Genomic DNA, 24,367 nt, shown 5'->3' with positions numbered 1-24,367 from the left:
ACATTGGTTAGGGCATGGATCGTAAGCATTGCAAGCAGCTTGCATTCTAGTATTAGTTCTGCTCACTGCTTAATAGCTTTTAACTTCATGTTTCTGAACATTTCTGTGAAAAACTTTGCTGGTATGTACCATCGATATGAAGAGTAGTCCATATTTGGAACATGTAACAGTAGGCTTGTGTGTGTTTTAAAATGCTGAGATCATTGGCAAATGCAGGACTTTGATGTAAGATAATTGCTTTGTTTTTCTCAGATTCTGCACTTTATCCCCCGTAGTAGATGTAATATTAGTTTTCTGGTAAGTTGGAACAGCATTAACACTGATGTTATGCACACAGCTGCAATTTTCAGCCCGTCTCCTGGTGAGCTGTTCAGCTGGTAAAGCTAAGGAACGTACCTCTGTGATAGTGGGACACGCTTCACCTCTTAACATTGGTGCATTACCAGTGTATTGCTTTGGAGTGGAGTGTTTTCATTCCAATTTCAACGAATTTACATTCATAGAAGTTATTATATTAGAAAAGTGAGCCTTAAATACACTGTCATATATCTTTGTAGAAAAGAACAGAGATTTATTTAACTGCTGGAAAAATGTCTTTAGTTGTTCTTAATGGCTAACCTTCTGTCCTAGTGTTCCCATCTCCGTTTTCTTAAAGGAAAAGGCCAGTGTGCTTACTTCCTTTTGGAACAAGGTAAAGGTAAGCTGATCTTAACTTTAACACTTGTAAAATAGCGTTTGTGATGGTCGGTGGGGAGTTCTCTGTGCACTTTGCCTTCTGTTTTGGCTCCTGGGTGTTTCTTTAGAACACGAGATGGCACACAGGCAGCTGGACGCTACACGTTGTTGTCTCTGACAAAACATGTATTTTAAGAGGTCTAAACCTTATGTCTTTTTATATAATTTATGTCGTTTATAATGACGGTTATCTGAGCACCTCTATGCTCTGTGAGTGGGCACAGAAAGCCAAGGGCGGTGATTGTATATACAGCGCTGACCTTGTGATCTGTTGGATGTTGTTGTTTCGGGATGTTGTCCCTGGATGCTGCAGATTTACCACCACAGCTGAGGACTAAGGGCTGAGATCTGGACAAGCCCAGTTAGGCTGTTTGATTCTGTGACTTCTCTATAGCAGTGCAATGTAATCCTTTATAAGTTTGTATTTATTAATCTGTAATAGCCGCTATGTACACACAAAACCCGCGTTACGTTTAATGACACAACTCCCTGTGCCTGCACTGCCCGAACCGACCATGGCCGGTAGCTCGGAGCGGTTCAATGCTGGGCGCAGCGCGTCGTTTCCGCTTTCCCGGCGGTGCAGCGCGGCCCCGCTGGAGCAGCCGGTGGCGCTGGAGCCCAGCCGGTACCGAGCAGCGGGGACTAACGGCAGCGGGCGGGGGAACCGGCACGGGGAGAGAGGAGCTGTGTGCTGCCATAGCCGGGTACGGGGCGGGCAGGGAAGGGCGGACACGGCGCGTGCGCGGAGCCGCCTGCGGCAGCAGAGCGAGGGCGGCGCGTGCCGGCCCCACCCCATGGCTGGTCACGTGGGTTATTTCACTTCCAGACGGGAGGGAACCGCAGCCCGGGAGCGCGCTGCCGCCCTCGGGCCTGGGGGGGCGGGCGGCCCCGCTGTCCCCGCTGCTGTTCTCGCTGCTGTCCCCGCTGCTGGCCCCGCTGGCCCCGCGGTGTCCGCGTGCGGCGGCTGCCGGCCCTGCCTCGTGTCATTGCCGGGGCTGTGAGCGCTGCCCTCAGTGTCGGCGGAGATCGCAGTGAGTGAGTGAGGGCGGCGGGGCGGCCACGAAGTGCCGGGCGTGGTGACCGTCTGCAGGGGTTAAAGGCAGCGCTGCGGCGGGACGGGCTGCTGAGTGCTAAAGGCTGCCCGGCAGTGTTAGAGAGAATGGAACTGGGAGGGTCTCGATGGTACAACAGACGAGTGCTGAGCGCAGGCGCTGCGTTATTTGGTTTACAGCAGTACACGGTTGTGTAGTGCACAAACATAAAAAACGCAGAAGTTAAACATGGTGGAACTTGTGGCCGTACAAGGAGCTCACAGCTACTGAAGGTTTCACTACCAGGTGGTGCCGTCATGTCGTTTTTAGCCTTTGTGAGCCTTCTTAGTGCTCTGTGCAGCAGCTGTTCCTGCCCGAGTCCTGCTCTGTGCTTCATATCCCCTCAGTGCATCTCCTGCCCCCGTCCTGGTTCCTTGCTTCGTCCTGTTGCCCGTTTCCCTTTTCCCTTGGTACAGCCGAGAAGGCGCAGGGATGACGAGGAGCAGTGAAGCCTTTGTGTCCATTTTCCAGTAGACCAGCTGTGCCTTTAGCCCTCTTTCCTTTCTCCAACTTCTCACGCTCCTACTAACCCTTGCACTAAGCACACCAAGGCCTGTCTTTGTAGAGGTGCTGCAGTGCCGACTGAAGATGGGAATGTTCTTTTCAGAATCGAGATCTCAAGGAAAAGAACTTTCCACATCTTCCGTCTGACTGTGCCTGACAGTTTGGCACCTACCCAGGTCGTTTCAGGAAGAAAAAGTCCAACGTGACCTGTGGTGGTGCAGGTAATTGCTTGGCTAGAAGCGAGGAATGTGATAAAAAGGGAGAGGTAGTGCTTTATCTCAGACGTCACATTCGAGTCTCAGTCTTTGTTCTTGCTTCCCGTAGCCGTTAGTTCAGAGTAGTTGTCAGTTTTTAGAAGTAAAGCCGAACTGTAGTTTTGGGTGATTTCTGTTTCCATCCCAGCATGTTTGTGGCCTGCTCTGCTCGTAGCTGGAGATTTGCATTCATTTAGCAGTCTTTCTGTACATGTAGCTGTACTGGTGCCAGCTGTGTAGGGCCGATGGAACAGGGTTCTGCTGCTTTCACAGAACTGGCAATGCAGATGTTTAAAGAGCAGATAGTTTGAAAACAAAGGCAAAGATACCTTTTTAATAGTATATAAATATATAAATAATACCTTTCAGCTGCTTCATGCGAGCTTGTTAGGAAAACTTATGGTTTTTTTCCCCATGTAAATACTGTTAAAGATGTTGTATCTGTGGTGCAACCCGAAGTAATGTTTTGACTTCAAATGGTAGGAAGAGATATTTGTTTGGTAAGTTGTTAGCTTAGTGACTAGGTTGTACAGTGCATACGTGCTCTATTATGTTTTGTGCAGGTGCAACTGAGAACAAATTTGAACAGCAAACTTATTAGCATAAATGGAAGTACTGGAACAAAGTATGTTGCCATTGCCCTAAAATCAGATAATTTTTATGTGAGCTTCAAAGTTGTGTTGCACGCTTGCAAGTTGACTTAAATAAAAATTAAAATATGTCTTAGCATAACCAAATTAAAAAATCAAAACCTCCTCATTTCCATGTTGTGCATATGCTCTGCTTTAGGCTGAGAATAAAACAGTACGTATGAGAAGAATTAGCCTCTCAAATCCGTTGTTTCTTCCAGGAGAATGTATAGAATGTATCTTAGGTGTATCTTAGTAAGGTGGCTATGTACATCTTTTATTTATTTATTCTTTAAGTAGATTAAATGGCGACATTAATTCGCACTTTAACGGATCATAGCGATGATGTCAACTGCTGTGCCTTCTCGTCGTCATGTTTGGCTACTTGTTCCTTGGACAAAACAATTCGTGTTTACTCTTTAAACGACTTCACTGAGCTCCCATACTCGCCTTTGAAAGGTCATACGTACGCTGTGCACTGCTGCTGCTTCTCTCCATCAGGACACACTTTAGCTTCGTGTTCAACAGACGGTGCTACTATTGTCTGGGACACTCACGATGGTCAGATGCTGGTGGTGCTGGGGCAGCCCAGTGGCAGCCCAGTCAGAGTCTGCCGCTTCTCTCCTGACTCCACGTATCTGGTGTCGGGTGCAGCCGATGGAAGTATCGTTCTTTGGAACATGCACTCAATGAAATTCTACAGGTGAGTGCCAAGTACCTTTTCACAGCTTTATTTGCTATCATGGAAATAAACAATGTGACTATTGTATATGCAACAAGATCTTAGAAGCTTGATAGTAATCCAAGAATCAAAAAGGCTGGAAAGTATTAGCGTAAACTCTATTGTTTTGAGGTAAGATGAATAGAACAGAAATGAATACTAGAGCTAAACCTTTAAGTATTGTAATCAACGTTTCAGCTTTCTTTCCGAGGTATAAAACCATTTGAAACAAAGCAGGTGAGTGTTTGTAGTGAAGTAGCACAGTGAAGGGCATGAGCCCTCCTGGCATCTTCAGAATCTTCCTCTACTGCCAAAGTCTTCAGGCCAGTTATTGTACTTGGTACATAAGCAAGACATTACTCAAGTTGCAGAGCATCAGCTACACAGTCTCTCTGAAATAGGAAGGAAGCTAAAAAATCAAAGCAATTGATCTCTGGCTGTCAGTATAAGAGCAGCTATTTTTGAAAGTGAAATTTGTTTGCTTTTTGCTACTTTCCAGTCAAGGCTGCTATTGCTTTTGTGGTCTCTCTGCCTTTGCCTTCCACAGCAGGTTGTAAGTACAACAAGGTGACCAGTCAGTCCTGATCTGCTCCCATCAGCTGCACTGTTGTGACTGACTGTCCAAATTGTGAAGGAAGCTGCAAGTTCAAGTTATTGTTATGATGGATGTGAACAGCCTCAAAGCATGTTCACTTATGGACATTTCTTAAAGCATTTGCCATTTCTTATTTAGTAGCTAGGACACTGCTAATAGACCTGAAAGGCAGAAAGGTATGCTCTGAATGCATATAGTACTTTCTTTTACTGTTTTCATAGTAGAAGTGATGTCTGAAAGTTCTAAAGGCTGTGCTAAGGAAACAGGGTTGTGTATGTGAAGGGAAGGAGTGGTGCTGTATGCTTAGTGATTGAATTAAGGGAGTCAGCGCCTTTTGGAGTTCCTAGGTGTCTGGTTAGAGAGTTACTGCAACTGCACAGTTTCTCTGCCCTTTGTTGCCAAGTTTCAAAATACAGAACTTAGTATGACTTGGCTTATTCTGTCAGATTGAATCTGAGACTTCAGCTGTTCACAGCCTTACTTCTAAAATCACTTACCATATGCTCTCACTTTTCAGATCTGGGAATGTTAAAGATGGTTCCTTGGTGGCCTGTGCATTTTCTCCAGGTGGAGATTTCTTTGTCACTGGATCATCATGTGGTGATTTGACTATGTGGGATGATAAAATGAGATGTCTGTGTAATGAAAAAGCGCATGATCTTGGCGTTACCTGCTGTGATATTTCTTCACATCCAGTTTCTGGTCAGTTACTTGACTCTTCAGGGGAAGAACATGGCAGGGGAAAAAAAAATAAATGTGCTTTCATTTCTCTCAAGCTCTTATTTTTCATATTCTTTTTCTCATCAGTGCTTGAGATGCAAATGACATTGGGAAGAGTTGAAATCTCTCCATATTGTGAATACCCTTAAGCAAGGGCAATGGAGAGGTTGATGGCAAGGAATGTGCTAGGTCCACAAACAGTTATTGGTGTGTTTGTGGTAGCTTTAAGTAGCTCATTACGCTGCCGGGGCTTTGGAATGTGTTGGGGCAGCATCTGTGAGGCTTGTCTCCTGAGACTAAGAGCAATGTCAGAAGGTGCAGTACCTGATGACCATTTCAGCTTAACTCTTTCTTACTGTGCTTCCCCAAGGGACAGAACTAGATTAAAGCAATGCAAAGATCTATAAACATAATCAGCGCAGTGCTTCGGCTGTGATCTGTGAGCAGGTAGACTTGTTTTCCCTCACCAGGCTTGGTGCAGTCTTGGGGAGAGGTGAGCCCACCACCCCATGAGTCCTGATAAGGCGTGATGATAAAAGCAGCTTTTGCTAGAAATGTTAGTGAACCTTAATGGAAGGCAATGTGTTCTCCTTCTGAGGAGCTTGGTATGTACAGCACTGTGTTGCCCATTAATGACTTGGTAGCATGTAAAATGTGTCCAAATCTTTTGTGCTGTGAAAGTTTGTCAGCATTACTGCGCTTGGCAGATAAAAGAATTAAACTCTTGTCATCCAATAAAGCTGCAAGTATGAGCATAGTGGTGCAATTCTGGGTGTTATCTACATAACATAGTGGTAATATGTAACATATTCCTTACTTGCATATATTTTGAGTACTTCTACAGTTCTTTCTATCAGCACTTTTTAAAGTAGTTCTGAGATTAAGGAGATTTACCAAGTAGTACTGAAAGAATGGTGATGTGATTTACTGATACGCTCTTATTTTGTGTGCTTGTAAATTTCCCATTCATATTTTTTAATTTTATCAGATGGTGAACATGCATCCGGATGCTTCCAGATGGCTTCTTGTGGTCAAGATAATAAGATCAAAGTCTGGTTTATTTTGTTTGTGGGCTTCTCAGGTGTGTATAGTGATGCTTCTTTGTATGTAAGCATCTTAACTCTTTAGTGACAATTTACATCCAAGATCAAATTTATACTGCTCTCATGGATTCGTAGCCAAACTGGAAATGTTCTTTTAATTGATTTGCTGGAAAGCAGCTAATGCAGGCTGGATTTTGAGAGACTGGGCCCCACGGCTTTTTATTTAGTGATGTGTTTAGCAATAACAGTAAAGATTAAAAAAATTCCCCCAGTCCTCTCAATATTATGATAAATGTTTGCTTTTAATTATCATTTCAGTTTCTGGTAATGAGTATTATTTCTGCCTTGGCCTTTGGGCACATTGATAGTTTGAAACCTCTTGATCTGCTAGGCAAGGGAGAGGTTTCCTTTCATCTTTCAGTAATTTTGGCCTTTTGAGCAAGAGCTGGAGAAAACAGTGTGACTGTGATACAACTGCAGTGTCAGCTGTGTCAGTGGTTTATGAGCCGGTGCAGCCTGGGTCTGTGACTGATGGGGTGAGGGGACCCACAAACCCTGGGATAGGGGGAAGGCAGAAAAGGGAAAAGGCAAGAAGGGAGATGGGCCTAACAGCACAACAGTGGCAATGTGCTAAGGGAGAAAAAACTCATTTACTAACTATGGCATCAGAATGCAAGATAACACAATATAATACAGTATAATTGGAACTGAGGCTAATACATAAAATGAGAGAGTGTCCGAATCCAGAGGCCTCGCTGTGATGCTGAAGGTGGATGGCTGGGGAGCACACACCGCAGGGAGAGCAGGAGCAGAAGGGACGTCTGTGACCTGTAAACAGCTTTATCTTTCCCTCTGAATGGAAAATGGAAACAACAGTGACAGTCTTCTGGGAGAAGTAGTTGTTGTTCTCTTCTGAGAACCAGGTACCTGGAGATACGGACCATCCACAGAACTGCAGCATGAGCTCTTCAACTCCCAGTGCTCTACGTGATGTGATGGTGTTGAAGACTGATGACAAAGTGATAAAGCCGTGACTGTGTGACTGCATCGCAGAGATGAGGCATACGGCCAAAATCATCTTCAGTGGGATTGTTGTCACGGCTTATATAGAAACCTGTAAGAATGAATGTGGGATGCACAGATACCCAATTATCCAACGTATTGTTAGACAGATGCTGAGACTACAAGGTGAAGAGGTCATGAAGGTTAAAATTATGTTATCTGTGTGATCCTTTGTCCCTTTTTCTATAGGCAGTGTGTCACAGAGTCAGGTATCTGAGGCAGCTTTATGCCCCTAAAGGCATGTTATCTTAGTACCTTGTGAAATATATCAATTCACACTAATTTTTGTATTTTTAGGTGGTGAATTAAGATATAAGTACACATTGAGTGGACATTCTGCCCCAGTTCTGGCTTGTGCATTTTCGTATGATGGGCAGTTGTTAGTTTCCGGGTAAGCTGTATATGATACTTGTTGAAATTTCGGATGGCGCTCCAGACCACACTCGAGTGCTGTAAAACACAAAGTCTAAATGAGCTGCAGAGTTCAAAATATGTCTCCAGTAATTGCAGAATAGTTCTTTGCTCTCCAGAAACTCTGAGTTGTCTTTCCAGTTTGTGCCTGGTGGGGGTTTGAGTTTGAAATGTATGATTTTGGAAGCTCTGTTCTCTGTGCATTGCAATGAGATATGTTGTTTCTGGGATTTTTTTGACATTTATGTGGCCTTCATTTAATTTTTATTGAATTGCAGTGCTTCCTTGCTTTGCAAATGAAGGTTTTAGAAATAGAAGTGCTGAGAGTAGTTAATGGATAGCTGGATTCAGTGCATGGTGCACAGAAATATGTGCATTACAGATCAAATCCCTGTTTGTACCCCATGGGGAGCCATGGAACTGGGGCCAGTTTGCATGAAAGCTCCTCTGCATCAGAAATGATGGAAGTGCAGAATTTGGGATTTTATGCATTGTTTTTAAAATGCTGTAGGTAGAGCTAATGAGCCATTGTCTTAAGCTGGGAATGGATGGAGCTTTGCTTTCCATAAAGCTCCATTATGGTGAGTTCTGCTGAGAGTTCTATTTGTTCATTTTACTTGTGGGAAAGTTGGGATTTTTGTGTTGTTCCCCCCCCCCCCCCCCCCTTTAACTAGAAATAGTTTGATTCCTTATTCCTCTGTGTATAATTTTAATGTCGATGTGTTTGCTTTTTGCTTTTTTAAAGGTCTGTGGACAAGTGTGTCATAATATATGAGACTGTAAGTATGGTGTACTTGTGAGGTCATTCATGACCACTCATTTGGCTGTTGTCTCTATTAGCACTGCTTCTGCAATACCCTGTCAAGATAAAGAATACATTATGGAACTGGAGCTACAGAACCCCCTGTTTTTATTCTTTACTCTTCAATAAGTGTAACTTATTGATCAGAGAAATCCTTTAGTTGTGAGGAAAGTCTCTCAAAACATATGTTAAAACTGGCAATTCACGGACTTGTTTTTAGTAGCATCAAGTATACAAACACAGGAACCTCTGATGTAATCCTCAGGAAATTGTTAAGATTGTAGTATGAGTCTGCTTGAATTTCAGTAACCACTTCAGGTCACTTTTAATCCTAGGTTTGTAGAAGAGATGTTTTGATCCACATGAACAATCAGCCAATAGGGGTATAATTAATTCACTTGATAGTTCTCCTGTTATTACGGTGAAGTGTAGCCTTTCTCCAGTGTGCTGAACTGAGGGTCTTACATAGGAAAGCCAAGATCCATATCTGACTTTGCTGCCCATTGCCTGAGGCAAGGTCGTATTCGTACTCTGAAGGTAATGTCTGTCATATTCAAAGAAGAAATATTATTCTTATCTTTGAAAGTATGTGTACAAGTGAGTGAACATTTGCTTTATTCTTTAAGATAAGAAAATCTTTAAAGTCACAAATATTCTTTTTTACAGAATACTGGCAATATCCTTCATACTTTGTCTCAGCATACCAGGTATGAATCCAGTATGATAAATATCTTTTACTATTAATAAATAAATCAATTCAATGTCACGTCAATTTTCACACTTTTAGGTACGTCACAACTTGTGCCTTTGCACCATGTCGTCTCTTACTTGCCACGGGTTCAATGGATAAAACTGTGCACATATGGCAGCTGGACAACAAGAAGCCCTGTGCAGGTCAGTGTCTGAAGGATTTTTAGCTTATTCTCTATGCAACAAGTATTCTCTACTTAAAAAAACAAACGAACAGCAACAAGCAACTCATACATAGATATTAGAATATTGAATTCATTTTTTTTTTCTAGTGTTTTCCATTTCTTACTTTCTGTATAGCATTTAAGATGTGTTAATTCTCAGAGCACTGAAAGACTTCTCGGAGATGTATATTTGGTAGAAATTTAAAGAGAAAATATGCTCATTGAAAGCATAATTGTCAACAAGATATATAACATGCCAGTTGCTATAGGAGGAAAAACATAATTCAATTTACAAAATATGGGTGTACCTGTAAAAATAAATGGATCTTTGTTCAAAGCACAAGAATTAAGTCTGGAATTTGGTCTGCTTTTATAAGGAGATATCGTGCTTGGCTGTAGTGCCTGCTGACACTTTTCAATCTCCTGTTCAGTTTTGACAGATGTCAGCACCTGAGATTGAATTCCTCTGAACTTTGAAGATCAGTCAATAAAGACAAAGCAGAGTTAATGTCCCCCTATGAAGGAATGTTCAATGAGTATTGCTTTTATCAGACGTTAGGGGATGTGGAATAGTGAGAGCATTTAGAAAACTCTCGTTACTTCCATAGTTCTTACAGGTTGGGTTTGGTTTTCTGTTTTTCATTGTTTTGTTTACTTTTATTTTCCTTTCCAAAGGAAACGCTATAGAAAGTGACTCTGAGATGAGAACTGCTGAGAACTGGTCAGAGGAGGATGTTTCAGCCTGGCTTTGTGCACAAGGCTTTGCAGAGCTTGTTGGGCTTTTCAAGGCGAATGACATTGACGGCAAAGAACTTCTGAATCTCACAAGAGAAAGTCTGAATAATGAATTAAAAATTGGTAAGAGTATAGAAATCCAGATAACTTGTGATCTTTTGTGTATGTGTAAAATGTTGGAATGAAAGTCAGTTAGAAGTTCACGCGTGGGTACGTTTTCCTGAGATACATTTTTAATCACTGAAACAATGAAAACTAATGTTGCATTATCCCAAGGACTGTGTGTTTTCCTATACCTGGAGATGTAGAACTGCACATTCACTGGCAGTGCCATGTTGATAAGTGGTCTTACCTGCTTCTGCTTTTAGGTTTTGGGCTGTTAAGCTGTGGGAAAGTAATTTCACCTTTGGTATAGACTTACTGATTCTGACTTGGTAAATAGGATTCTCCAGCTTTTTACTATCAGTTTATAAAAGCATTATGTTTATAATATTACATGGTGAAATCCCTTAAATTTAGCAGTGAGATTCTCAGAGCACAGTTGGCATAGTAGAAAAGTACAATATATGTTTTATTTTGTACTTACTTTGTAGGTAAAGCATTTGGTGTCAGTAATGCTCAAGCAAACCTTACCAGCTTCAGACACTTTGCAATCCAACAGGCATCCTTCTGGTTACTGTTGACCTGTCACTTTATTGCAAAACTGCAATGCATTTTAGTAGGAATCCTAGGCCATGGCATCAACAGAATTACTGCAAATGTCAGGAGTTGACACCGATTAATGACTTACAGCTTTGTCTTCCTGCACATGTGTTTCTTAATGTTGGAATAGCCAAGAACCATTGCAGCAATCATCAGCCGAGACTAATCAAGCTCACTAGAGGGTTATGTGTAAATGGAATACAGTGGGACTGACACTGGGAGCTGAGCTACTGAGAATTATTAGAGGGGGGAAAAAAATGAACAAAAGCAAGAGCGACCTGATTGATTCCCCTCAGAAGAGGGGAGGCCAGCAGGGTGTGGGAGGTGATTGTCCCCCTCTGTTCTGGGTCTGAAGCCCCTCTGTGAATCCAAATTTAAGGTAGTAGTAGTTGTGCTATTTTGTCATAATTAAGTCAGTGCCAGGCATTTATAAAACAAAATATGGAGTTCAGCAGTTAACTTTCTGTAGGCAGAGGCACTGAGATGCTGCAGGTCTAAGACCTCTTTCATGGAGCAGGAGCACAAAACAGTGAAGTACAATTTGCAGGCGTGGTGTACAAACACACTTCAGTGTGGCTGATCTTGAGAGGGGGTGGTTATATCATCACATTGTTATGTTTATAATCCATATTAAAGGGAGAAACACTCCTGATCCTCCCACTCCATCACAATTTTCGCTGCAGTTCGCTTTGTAGCAGCGTATGTGATACTACTATGCATCAACTAAGATGCAACTCTGGCCATTATCTGTGGCTTTGCAGCAGCATTGCACTTGATTTTGTTTTGCCATTTATTTCTATTCCCCCCCTATGGATTGCTATCCATCAGGTTGGCATGCACTGGCCAATGGTCTGCAGACTGCTCTGCATTTGATGGGGTTGGGTGGACTGAGCTGTATTTCCTCTGGCATAGCAGTAAATGCAAGAACCAACCTCTCTGCCTCATGTAATTGTGTTTTTTGTTGTATATTCCAATAACTTTTTAGAGTCTCTTGGCCTGTGCAGTAAAATCCTTCAGAAGATTGAAGAGCTGAGAATGAAAACTGTCCCTGTTTCTGCTGTTGTTCCTGATGAATTCTTATGCCCTATAACACGGGAGCTCATGAAGGATCCTGTAATTGCAGCAGGTATGACTTTGAGTAATGTTGAATAACATGAATGGGTTAAGGGTATGGGATATGGATATAGGAACACAAAAATTGGGCGTATCTTTCTACAGTGAATAAACTAAATTAGTCTGAGTAGCTATTGCAAGAAAACAGAACTGAGGTAAATGTTTGGGCAAATGGCGTCCATGACAGAGAAAACTGTCCTGCAGTTCTTTTAGTATCGGCTTTACTGACAAAACCATGTAGATTTTTTTTAATGCTCTTTTCTTTTTGTGCCTCTGCAAGTACATATTTAAATCCTAATTACAGACCAGTCTCTGCAAATACACGATGGAATTGTGCATGAGGGAGACAACAGTGGTGTTTTGTAGGTGAGAATTTGCTCTAACCAGTAGTGCTGTTATGCTCTTAATAGCTGTTGTAGTTTGCATGGAAATAAATAGGAGGCACTACTTTTGGAGCAACTTATGTATATGTGACCCACAACAGTTCTTACTCACTTAATCAAGCCCAGGAAAGTCAAAGGTTGGTTCAAAGGAGACTGAACGATTTCATGTGTCCTGTGTCGTCATCACCACATTATTTCCTGCAGGAACTGAATCTCAGTCCTGCTGTATGAACTGTTACATTACATTCAACTACATAACTTTTCTACATCTCAATTCTTTTATTTGGAAATACTGATTCCCTTCTATCTCTCACATAATGTAAAACATATGCTGTGTAACAGTGCTGTATTGTCTGTAATGCAAACTTTTGATGATGGTTTCTTTGTAGATGGGTATTCCTATGAAAAGGAGGCAATGGAAAACTGGATCGGCAGTAAAAGGCGATCTAGTCCCATGACAAACCTTCCTCTTTCCAGCCTTGTGCTTACACCCAACAGGACACTGAAAATGGCCATCAGCCGTTGGTTGGAGACTCAGCAGAAATGTGGCGACACCACTTCGTTTTGAAGCTGTTCACTAAAATGAAGGTAAATGTCATTGGATGTAGCTTAAAGGAGATATTTGTGTCAGAAACACCTGGAATGAGAAAAATTCTCTTCTCCCCTGACTGTCTCTTGTGATGTTTGTGCTAAAAGACCATTTTCACTGTTGGAAGCTCCTAAAAAAATTACTGAGCGTTTTTTAAGTTTCACTTGTACTCGGTGCTGTTTCTGTTTAAGAAATCAAACACCAACATTCACCATTTTTCAAATAAATCTGCTTAAGATTTTCATCCACATTTACGAGTTTTCAAGTCTTCATTTTGCAACGTGGGTCTGAAAGCACAGAATTTGTATTTCATTTCTATTTAATTAGAAAAAGCACATTTCCCTGTTCTCCTGTATTAGGAGAAGCTGGGAAGGAATTCTTCCTGAGCTGTCACCGACTGCATCTCACACAGCTGGAATCGTAACTTTTATTCTGTATGGAAAAAGTACAGTAGCTGTGCAAAAATAGAACTACAGGGCAAGGATAATATAACTTGTACAAAATACCAAAGAAATAGTATGCAATAAATAAGCTAAAGCATCATAATGTGAACTCAGGAAAGGATTTATAAAAACACATACAGCTGTTTACAACATACACACATCACTGTACACACACAGGACCTGAATAGTGACAACCTCAGGTTGAACATTCCTGCCAAGTGGCCGTCAGAAATGTCACTGCTTCGCTTCAGTTTCCAGATATTCCTGACACTGTCAAACCTTATTTCCTCTGGAAAAACTCCACAACTTCATCCTATAAAGTAACTGCACATGCGCTTTGCCTCCAACTTCCATCTGCATTTCATTTCTTGGGTTTCCCATCAAAATGCTTAACTCACCATTTCACTGCTGTACCTTTTTTAATGAATAAAGAGCCAATACATCATTTTGCTTTAAAATAGCACCCAAAGGTGATTAGGTAAACTATATAAAGTGCGGTTATTGTTAACATGCTGTAATATCGTGTTACTCAGTGCAATAACCAATATGGTCAAAGCCTTTCAATACACATGCAGATGTTACTGTTTATTTTACCTGTTACTAAAAGTAGTTCTATTTACACCTCCAAACACGACTGCTTCGAGTATACTCATACACAAATCTTGCTTCCTAAATGTACATCATGCACCTCAAATTTGAGCCCACTAGAAAAGTGATAAAATACCATCTTTGATTTAATAAAAAACAAACATATACAGATCTGAAGAGTACACAGCATCTATTTTCTTAACACTGTTTTGATAAGTAAGCACTTAAGCATTATAGAGGCACAGTTATTGTGTAAGTGATGAGATGCGATGCAACCAAAAGCCCTATGGAGAAGCTAAATTTTATATATATATATATATAAAAAATCTTTTGGGGTGGTAGAGTCTAATGGAAAGAATTTCACTACTTGAGGTCCTGGTCTGATGGATTGATTGATTGATCTTAACTGACTCTTCCTACATAAATCTGCTATTCCAGTTACTGTGTCAGCATGAACAGCTTCAAGTGGTTGTACCCCACAAAGCACTGGTCAGGATGGGCTGAGCACACAAACTGACCGACAGCCAGCCGCCATCCCATATAGTGGGAGCACCCTATGATGTTATAAGCGAAGTTTTACAACTATGAAATATACAAAATAATATTTACACATTTGATTCAATAAATGATCGCTTTGGTTTTGTAGAGGTGACGTGGCTTAAATGACCCTCCTTACTGATGTGAGAGTGTTGTTTTGATGGTGCATCTGGGTATAAATGCAGAACTGGTTTTGGTGCTCTCTTATCTTGACAGTAGGCGGCTGTTTGACACTGAAGCTCCTCGTGCACTTTCGCCTGCATTCCATTCTGGTTGCTCTCTCCTGGGGCAGCAGCAGTAGAGGAAGTTTTAGTTTGAGAGTGTTTGACTGAAGATTGCTCAAAATTAGAAGACAGAGTGCTCCCAGAAGAAACGTTTGTTGATGATCCATCTGAAGCCTGGGAATGCCAAGAGCGACTGGACTGACTTTGCTGCTGAAACCTGGCAGTCTTATCCATGATTCCCATAAACGGCGTATTGCGAGTTCTGTGCTCAGCAGCAGTACCATGCACTGGATTGACTTTGCTCTCCTTGATTCGAACGTCTGGCCCCTTAATGCCATCTGCAAAACTACTCACTGAAGTTAAGCTGCTGGTGGAGCCGGCGAGAATCATACTGCCAGGTGGAGAACTGGAAGAGACAGTGCTGGGTACGGGACTTTGCTGTCTGCCTTCACTGAAATTCATTTGAAATTGGGCTGGTGATGGGTCAGTGGTTTTAGATTTCTTTGCAAAGGAGTGCTGTGAGTGTGAACACTGGCTGGATGTGAACTTCTCACTGTACAGCTCAGAACTCACTCCAGTGGAAGCGCTTCCAGGTGAAAATGTGCCTGTCCCATCTAAATGCTGAATTTTAGAGTGTCGAACTGGCACGGGACTTTGGGAAAGATGCTGAAAAGGTGATTGTGTCTTTGTATTACATTGATTGCTCCCCAGTTTTGATCCAGGCTGGATAGAGCTCAGGTGCTGATTGGTTTTTACAATCTGTGCTTGCTTGGTTGGCTGCATGACCAAGCCCGGCTCTCTCAGATATTTAGCGCCTGCTCTGCCTTGAGGGGACACAGGTCTCGCTTTCTGCTGAACGCTGTCTTGAAGGTTCCTAGTGTGTGATGGAGCAGCTAAGGGATGTTGCATCCTTTGCGGAGAAGAAACAGATTCATCAGGGTGTGGTGGTTCTTCCTCATTTTCTTGAAGTTGGAAGTTCTCATTCACACCTTGAGTAACACCCTCCTCCTCGTTATCTGAGTTGTTAATTTGCTGTCCTGACTGTGGGCACTGATGCTTCTGTTGTTGCATTCTCTGGAACTGCTTACATTCCTCTTCTACTCGAGCCAGGAGACGTTTAATTTCTTGGTTGGTAGGACACAGCTTTGTGGCTTCGTGTAAGTCAGCAAGAGCAGCGAGTAGCTTTCTGTATGAAAAAGACCCCAGAATTTATTAGTAAAAACCTGGGACAAGTTTGAGTTTCAGCATTGCCTATGAAGCAGTAAGATCCACCTCCACTGCTGTCACCACATGTTCTGATTTGTCATCTCTTGCCAGGTGTGGTCATAAGAACCGTATAGTCTCCAACCTAGGAAGTTCTAGAGTGGAAGCACAGAAAGACCTAATACACATGGAAACTGTACCAAGAAAATCATTTTTTCATTCTAAATTCCAACTACAACTAGTGGAGGAGAGCAGCAGTTACAGAAAACATTACAAAGTTTAAGAAAGTGAATGTGGACTTATGAACATAATCAAACGGTACCTGCTGTTCCTTTTCGCTCTTGCTCGAGCATAATAGGCTTCGTACGACTTGGGTTTCAGATCCAGCGCTTTGGTAGCAAACTCTTCAGCCATACCAAAATCCTAATTATTTAAACAAATGTACTCATTATACACGGGCAGTAGAAGAGGGCTGTGAGCGCTTTGTTCATAGCACCACTTCAAAAAGTGCAGACACCCCTTATCCAGTATAGAAAGTCACCTGTGTCAGTAAGGAAGAGCAACCACAAACCAACCCATGAGAGCACATAGAAAGAACATCCTCCTTTCCTCCCTCTCATTGGTCACAGAGTCACTTCCAGCTGTTAGTGTGAGGGGACTGAAAAACACCATCTGACCCAGGGAGGCGGCTGGAGGCTGCAGTTCTAACTGAGAAAGTAAAGGAATGGCACTTGCACAGCAGTGCTAAAACTGCCCAGACAAACCCTCGACATCCATGTGTAAATTTCCTTCAAATTGAAATAGGTGCCACAAACAACATGGGAGACTGGGGAATTAAGAAGCCTGTGCCCGCAAAGAAGGAACTGTGTGAGGTGCATTCATAAAGTTGCAAGGTTTAGCTCTAGTGGTCATTCAGGTTCTTAGCAGCCATCTGATCCACTGCTGAAGGTACAAAAGGAAAACCAACAGGTACCAACAAGCTGTAGAAGCAGCAATGTGTAACAGAAGCTGTCAGTAATGTGGCAGAATTGCTGTCTAAGATTCCCAGTGAAGGAGAAACAACAGGTTAAAAACAAGAGCTTACGTTTGTCTTTCGGCGACACCGTGATAAATTTAAGTACAACGAGACTCTCATCTCATTGAATGCTTTCATTTCTTCTCCAAATCCTTCCCTCGGGAACTTCCTCAGTGCATATTGATAGCGCTGCGCTGCTTCTTTCATCTTGCCTTTCTACAGAATCAGGGAATAAGAGGCTTCTTCAGAAACTTACATTATTACAGTGCTGTTACAATGCAACCACATTCGGATCTGAAATCTACCAACATATACTCTTCACAGAGAAATACAGATATATGTAACATATTTGTAACATATGTGTATATGATATGTGTATATGTATATATGTAAAAGAGAACTTACTTAAGAGGTAATTAGAGTTTATGTTTCTAAACTCAAAACTTTTACTGGTATTTCACAGGACTCCACATACATTAACACACACTGCCTGTACCAGAACAATTCTTCAGGTACGTGTCTGACACCATACAATTCTTAACTCCATTTATTTATTAAGGAGAGCAGTCAAATAGCCGTTGATGTAGTTTATTAAAGCTGTAAGATATTTCTAATAAAATATATCCTTAATCAGAAATAATGTCCCCTTCATCAGGTGGTGCTACCACAGCGTAAGGCATGGATGTGGAAGGATGAGGAGACAGAGAAGGAAGTGCTGTAACATTCGAACATGCAGCCCAGCTACTCCAGCTTCAGTTCAGTGTCTCAGCCTTGAGTACTGGGTGGAGGGCTAAGTGTAGAAACATAAAAGCAGTACAGGATCGCCCCCTCACTTCCTAACAAAGGCTGAGAAGTCACTGCTGCAGACTGGAAGCAAGTTGCCATAGTTTTATGACTTTAGTTATTGGTATTTCACACCACAACATCATGTAGTGCAGTGGGGTTGAAGAGTTAATGCTGCAGCTCTGTGGTTTGTTGGCAGTTCTGTTTTACCTGCCTCAGAAAAGAATGAATGAACTACATCTCCTGGAAGACTTCACTGCTCTGTTTCCATTCAGAGGATAAAACCTGGGAGTGACGAGACCCCCCTTTTTCTGCTGGTCTGCAGTGCGCTCTCCCTGGTCATCTCCCTTTCAGTGTATGAGTAACACCTTCAGTTCTGGACACTCATATTGTGTTCTCTCACATTCCACTATCATATTTAGTCAGTTACTTTTCTACCTTAGCTCGCTGCCTCTGTTTTGTTTCGCGGTCCATTTCGGGGCCTGGGCCCGTGGGTTCCTCTGCCCATTTAGTCACAGAACTGGGCTGAAGCAGAATGAACCCCGTCACACGCTCAGATGTGTTACAACCATCCATTCCAAACTCTTTGGCCAAAAAATCAATCAAAGTGTATGTGAAAAAGCTTCATAAGCTCAGTGACACACCACAGCTCTAGCAAGTCATTCTAATTGCTATAAGAAGATTAAGTGGTCTAAAAGAAATTCCAGCAGGGAATTCAACTTGTTGTAACCAACTGCAAAGCATGTTGCTACCAACCCCGCTGTGTCAATATATTGGATATAATGCTCAAAACTTGTATCAGGATCAATGAACGTGAATCCTCAAGGTTTTCTGATCTCATATCCAACATGAAAGGATGTGCAAGTACACATCCTGTCTGAACAGAAAAGGAGGTATAACAGAATGTCAACCTATCTTCAAACAGAAATCTAGTTATAAAGTACTGCTATCAGGAAAAGAAAATCAACCTACTTTGTACAGCATGTTTCCTTCTTCCATCAGTTTCTGCAGCAGAATAATGAGAATATCTGGTTTCGAGGTGGCCATTGCCCACGCTGCATTCCCTGAAAGTTAAAATGTAAGAAACTCTGACAGAGTGATAAAAATTAATGTTTCTGACAACTGTTCACACTGGGAAACCTTCAGTGAATATTTCATCTACGTGAAACAACTGCCATTATTATCAGTGAGTGCATACATTCAACACACATTTATCTACCTGCCCCGTACCATCCCACACAGCTGGCAGTCAAATACTAAACAGTGTGATTCATGGTCTAAAGGACAGCGTGGAAGTCCATTGTGAAGCATAATCCTGCACAGATATCTGTGTTTAATCATACCCAGTGACCAAACCAACACATTATGATTTAAAGGTGCAATAGATTCAGCAGTCATTGTGTTGACAGCTGCAATATATACCTGCCTATAATACATGATTCAGCTACACTTGCAAAAATGTACAATTCCACAATTTATTAGCATAGTGTAACTTAAACGTAAACCTTCTTCACCCAAATCAGTAAATACCGTCTGAACTAAGGATCACTGTTACCATGAACGTTATTTTCTTATGACAGAGTAACCGTGTAAAGATTAACTCCACAGGCTCCTTAACACACACGGAAGGAGCAGAACAGGACTACGACTATTTCCTCAATTCTCAAGTGAGTCATGAGCAAATATCTTTAAAAGAAGGAGAGAAACCTGTTTCTGGCATCCACAAATCAAAGTAGTGTGTACTTCAGGAATTATTTATTCAGTCTACCTTACAGAAGTGGCAATTGGAGCACAGCAGACAGTTCTTTCCCTTGAGTTTAGGTTGAGCCAGGTTTACTAACCTAGTTTTGCTCCTTTCCTCAGCAGCATCACCACCACCGAGGTGTTCCGGCACCCAATGGCTCTGTCCAGTGGCCGCATGCCGCTGTGGTCAACGTGCTCAATCATTGCTCCCTTCTCTACCAAATACTGCACCTGTGGAAAGGAACAGAGCAAGCTTTGTAATGTTATTCCTGGTCAGAGATGCACAGCAGTGAAACATGCAAACTACTGCCTAATCTTCCTTGAAGCACACCGAGTGTGCTCCCCAGACGATGTGTGCATCATTTTAAATCCATTGAACCGAGCCCACGGAATACAGCAGAGTATGGGAATGCTATGGATGGCTTCTTAGCCATCTATTCCAGCAGTCTAGCAACACTGCTTGAAGCATAAATGCAGCGAATGTGAAATGCAATAAGAGCAAACAAGCTTAGGAAAACAAACGTCAGATACCATCAGCTACCAAGCACTAGTTTGTTCACCAATAACAGTAATTAAAAGTGCAGTATATAGGGTATATATACCCAACAACAGCTTCGATGTAAGCAACAGTTCTTTCAGGTAACCACTGCTTACTTAAATGTGACTGGCAGTAATACGGCACGGAGAGAGGTTGTTAACAGTCCTTTCCATTGCCAGGCCCCCAAGCTCAACATCTGCCTGCAATGTGATCTGTCCTGGTGCATCATCAGGCTGTTCACTATGGGAACTCTATTATGGCCAATCCATCAGGCTGTGCTACGGCCATGCAGGACTCAACATCCCTCATTCCCAATCAGGAAAAAATGAAAGCAAAAACCTTTGTGTACCCAATGTTACTGAGGAACACTTGCAGTTGCAGGAAGAGCTCAGTGAAGTGACTGCTGAAACCTCTTAAAGCCAGCTCGGAATCTAAGGACTTGCTTACAATTTCAAGTTAATTGTAATTACAGCAGAATGAGTCTCAAAGTCTACAGCAAATTAAACCACAGCACTTTTCTTCAAGAACTGCTCTTTCAAAACAAGATGTTGTACATGCAAACTGCAGAAAAACAGATACTGGTCTGAGAGGCTGCATGTACTATCCATTCTAACTCCCTGTGAGCTGCAGGACCTGTTTGCAGTGCATGCAGACTGAGCACACTCTTCCATGTAGAGTGCTGAAATTTCATTCCTATCTGGAGAGAATTCTGAGCTTTGCTTTACTGATGAGTTTTGAAGCACAAGAACAAAAATATACAATGAATTCCAAGACCATAAATTTAAAGATTTAAAGGATTCTGAGTCATGGGCTTCAAAGCCATTGTGTAAGTCTGACCTTTGTTACAGGCAGACTTTATTTCAGATTCAGAAGGACCCTAAAACGCCTTTAATTCTTGCATTGTAACACTTATTACAGACAAAGAAAGATACAAGACTGAAAAAGGAACTTCACTTGTTCTGTCTCTGAAATGAACTATGGAACAAACTAAGAAAGGTAAACCTGAATCTACATCTTGGGCCTTGTATTCACAACTTATAGGCTGGGCAGTAAGAGAGGAATGCACTTAGCCCCATGAGATTCCTCAGATGAAAACTGTAAGGATTCCTGACAGTTCTCCCACTGCCACACAAGAGCTTGTAAAATACTCATCGTGGATAAGTAATGTTGTGTAACAGCAAAGAACTAAAACCTTTCTTAATTTCATCCATCCTGGTAATATTCTTCTTCCTCTGTCTCTCTTGGCACTTCTGTTCCACCCAGGTACCAGCTGACTGCGACTCTACCCAGTTACATTGATTGGTTGGCAAAGGCAGGAAAATGATTCATTTTCCTTTCATGTTACACTCCACAGTTTTTCTTTCTTTTTAAATTCTATTTCATCCAAAACAGAAATTATAACGTCCCTTTATATTGAGACCTAAAACACCCACATCCAAGTGTAACAGCACACTATAACCCACACGTGCACAATGTTGGGCTTCTATTAGCTGGGTGCTTAAACCTCACCTAGAAAATGCTTTTCAGAGCAAACACTTCCTACCTGCAGTCAAGGCGTTAGTGCTGCACCCACCTTGGTTACTCACAAAAATTTCCTATTTTGGCTGATAACTTTTTTCTTAAACTTTGGTTTTTGTTATGAAAAATCGATACAAGTTTTGTTTTTCTACTATTTAAGAACTACTTACAATATCAGCATCTCCATAAAAAGCTGCCAGGTCTAGAGGTGTTCGTCCGTTTTTGTCTGTCTGATCAACTGTTGCGCCCTTCTCAACTAAATACTGCACCACTTCTCTGTGGCCTTTTAGACATGCCCAGCCCAAGGCTGACAGCCCTTCTTTGTCCAGAGATGAAATAGTTGCACCTATAAAATGAAAATCAGCCTTGTAATGGAGATGTCCTTTTTAACGTGCAAAATAACCTAACTGACATGAATGCAGTCTCTGGTGCAGCTGTGCAGCACTGAAACAGTCTTTGTTTTCTACCTGCAGAAAGGAGAAATTCCACAGTGCTCAGATGTCCTTCACAAGAAGCCACCATGAGCGGAGTCCTGCCTTGCTTGTCGCTTAGATTCACATCAGCCCCGTGCTTCAGAAGGAGTTTAGCAATCTGAAATTAAAACAAAGCAGAAATAAAAAATTTCAAAAATAAATCATCAAGTGCAAATTCTATCCATGATGTGATCATGCATAAACTTTTACATCAGAGCACCGAGGTGCTATTTATAGCAATATCTCTGAGAAATCCTGCTCAACTCACTACTGTTTCCTAACAACTCAGAGGCTTCATTTGATGAGAGGGGTGAGCATGGGGCTCCTCGCTCCAAGGTTCTCTCTGCTCATACCATGAAGTCTACACAGTCCACTGCACCTGAAACGGTCTCTGTTCTTTGCAGAGCAAATAAAGTATTTTAAAATTCTACACATTATTTTTACATGTATTACAACTACGATCAGCACACAGCCAATGTATTCTCAAATCATTTATGTAACTTTAACTTAAAACAAACTTCTGAACACGTCTGTTCTGTTAGAAGTCAATGCACCTTACAGAATTTACACCATTACAGGACTAAAGATGGGAGATATCAAGGACAGCTTCCCACGTGACTGTCAGATGGCAAAGTAGGATCAGACCTGCCAGTGCCCCTGCCGGACTGCGCAGAAGAGCGGCAGGACGCCCCTCCTGTTGGCTGTGCTCACAGCTGCTCCACGGTCAAGAAGGAACTCGCAGACTTCCAGTTTTCCTCTTCCTGCAGCAGCTGTCAAGGCTGAAAGAAGCATTTTCATCAGCATCTTCCCTGAGCTGTTTTAACACATCCTTTGACTCCATGTGAGATGATAGAATCATAGGCTCAGCCAGCCAAAAGCACAGACTCAAACAACGTATGAAGTTGTGTCCTTATTTAATATTCCATGGCTGAAGGGTGGTATTTCAGGTAACAATCATCCTGCAGCTATTTTGACTATAGATGTTTTACCAAGTTGTAAGTTGGGGCAAAGCGTCTCAGAGCAGAGCAGTACAACAGCTCACAGCTGTCTGGACTTGGACCTTCCCCTACATCACAAGCTATGACTGCATAACCAAGCACTAACTTCAGGAGTAACGATTCCCATTTCATTAAGCAAGAGCCTCAATATGAAACTTTGAAAAGAAAATACTAATGGAAGATGAATTCAGACAGCTCTTCAAAACCAGGTTTCCTAAAATCACTGTGAAAATTCATCTATCTAAATTCAACTCAGGTGCTACTCACACAGTAAGACATGAAAGTATTCAGCTGCATAGCTTACTGTGTCCCTTTAAAAATGATAATGATCCAGTATCTGCCATACATTCAAAGGCCTATAGGCCTATCTTTTCATCCACTGTCCAGCCAGGAAGGAGGGAATGACCTCGATTTCTGGCAAATGGATGAGATTTTGGCAAGTAAAAGTTCGTACGCAGATAAATAATTAAATGAAATGAATGAAATGAAGCTTGAGGCATTGTATTCCCAGGGACAATCTGCAGTTCAAGTAGACAGTAACTAATTTATAGTGATTCTAACACAGAGTAACTCTTTTCAATCCATGAGGTGAGTAGGTTTAAGAAATTAAACTTTCTGCACTTACACCCACAAACTGCATTTATTATAAAAACTGACAGGTTCCAGTAACCAGAGAAAAGCAGAAAAACAACAGCAAACAAAAAACCCACCCTCTTCTTTAATGAGCAGTTCTAATCGGAGGAAATACAAGAAAAGAAATACCTGTTTCTCCCCACAAGGCATCAACGACATTGATGTCAACTTCATACTCCTTCTCAATTGCCAAGATGTAACAAACCACCTGTCAAAACCAGCAGATTCAGTAAGACACAAACATCTATCAACCCGTGTTTCATTGCTATTAAAAGATCGTTAAATTAAATGATAGAAATAGGAAAGGAGAAAGTATATGGATAACATGGAATTTTTCAGGATGCATGAGAAGTGCTACACAGAATGTACGGAAAATACTAAACTTTGAAATAGTAGAATGTAATTTATTTAAAATTAATGAAACATTTTTTCTAGCTGAGAAAAACAAAAATTAGGATAAAGGTAATTTTTTATAATAGATGAGATCAATTTTTCTCATAATTGAGTAGTTGGCTGCTTTCACTTCCATCAGTGGGTAACAAATAAGATTTTTTATTAGATTGAGTTAATCATGAATTCAAGTTAACTGCAGTTCAGAATCCTCAAATGCATCCTGTGAAACAGTGAATATTATCACTACCACTGGAGACATAGTACAGCCTCAAGAA

The 24,367-nt window shown here is 41.7% G+C and overlaps 2 protein-coding genes across 12 annotated transcripts in view; one reads left to right on the top strand and one right to left on the bottom strand.

Annotated features, from left to right (window-relative positions):
* Positions 1-1,555: 1,555 nt before the first annotated feature.
* Positions 1,556-22,248, top strand: WDSUB1 (WD repeat, sterile alpha motif and U-box domain containing 1). 11 transcript variants are annotated; one of them, XM_015869302.1, is made up of 11 exons: positions 1,556-1,766; positions 3,514-3,916; positions 5,047-5,231; positions 6,238-6,330; positions 7,652-7,745; positions 8,511-8,544; positions 9,234-9,274; positions 9,355-9,461; positions 10,157-10,339; positions 11,904-12,044; positions 12,804-13,253. In XM_015869302.1, exons 2-11 carry the CDS (start codon positions 3,519-3,521, stop codon positions 12,980-12,982), a joined length of 1,455 nt encoding a protein of 484 aa, XP_015724788.1. In that variant the 5' UTR covers positions 1,556-1,766; positions 3,514-3,518; the 3' UTR covers positions 12,983-13,253. The 11 variants fall into 11 exon arrangements, 9 of the variants coding, with proteins under 9 accessions (XP_015724788.1, XP_015724789.1, XP_015724787.1 ...); XM_015869303.1 differs by having other exon boundaries at positions 3,511-3,916; XM_015869301.1 differs by having other exon boundaries at positions 1,556-1,770.
* Positions 13,417-24,367, bottom strand: part of TANC1 (tetratricopeptide repeat, ankyrin repeat and coiled-coil containing 1) — a 48,607-nt gene continuing 37,656 nt past the window's right edge. Inside the window, exons 18-26 of the mRNA XM_015869309.2 lie at positions 23,829-23,907; positions 22,714-22,847; positions 22,063-22,186; positions 21,766-21,941; positions 19,638-19,770; positions 18,769-18,860; positions 17,083-17,229; positions 16,321-16,421; positions 13,417-15,981 (exon numbers count right to left, since the gene is read on the bottom strand). Of these exons, the coding sequence (XP_015724795.1) occupies positions 14,640-15,981; positions 16,321-16,421; positions 17,083-17,229; positions 18,769-18,860; positions 19,638-19,770; positions 21,766-21,941; positions 22,063-22,186; positions 22,714-22,847; positions 23,829-23,907 (2,328 nt within the window). The 3' untranslated portion in view covers positions 13,417-14,639. The remainder of the gene's footprint in view (positions 15,982-16,320; positions 16,422-17,082; positions 17,230-18,768; positions 18,861-19,637; positions 19,771-21,765; positions 21,942-22,062; positions 22,187-22,713; positions 22,848-23,828; positions 23,908-24,367) is intronic.

Source organism: Coturnix japonica, chromosome 7 (genome assembly GCF_001577835.2).
Source record: "Coturnix japonica isolate 7356 chromosome 7, Coturnix japonica 2.1, whole genome shotgun sequence".
Classification (NCBI taxonomy): domain Eukaryota; kingdom Metazoa; phylum Chordata; class Aves; order Galliformes; family Phasianidae; genus Coturnix; species Coturnix japonica.
The sequence above is the reverse complement of the archived record's forward strand: the minus strand, read 5'-3'. Positions and strand labels throughout refer to the sequence as shown.

What these genes read in the sequence shown, in the direction of transcription:
- WDSUB1 (XM_015869298.1), top strand. Translation starts at nt 3,519, where the DNA reads ATGGCGACATTAATTCGCACTTTAACGGATCATAGCGATGATGTCAAC. An exon ending in CACTCAATGAAATTCTACAG is followed by an intron (nt 3,917 to 5,046) that starts GTGAGTGCCAAG and finishes CTCACTTTTCAG; the next exon opens with ATCTGGGAATGTTAAAGATG. An exon ending in TTCTTCACATCCAGTTTCTG is followed by an intron (nt 5,232 to 6,237) that starts GTCAGTTACTTG and finishes TAATTTTATCAG; the next exon opens with ATGGTGAACATGCATCCGGA.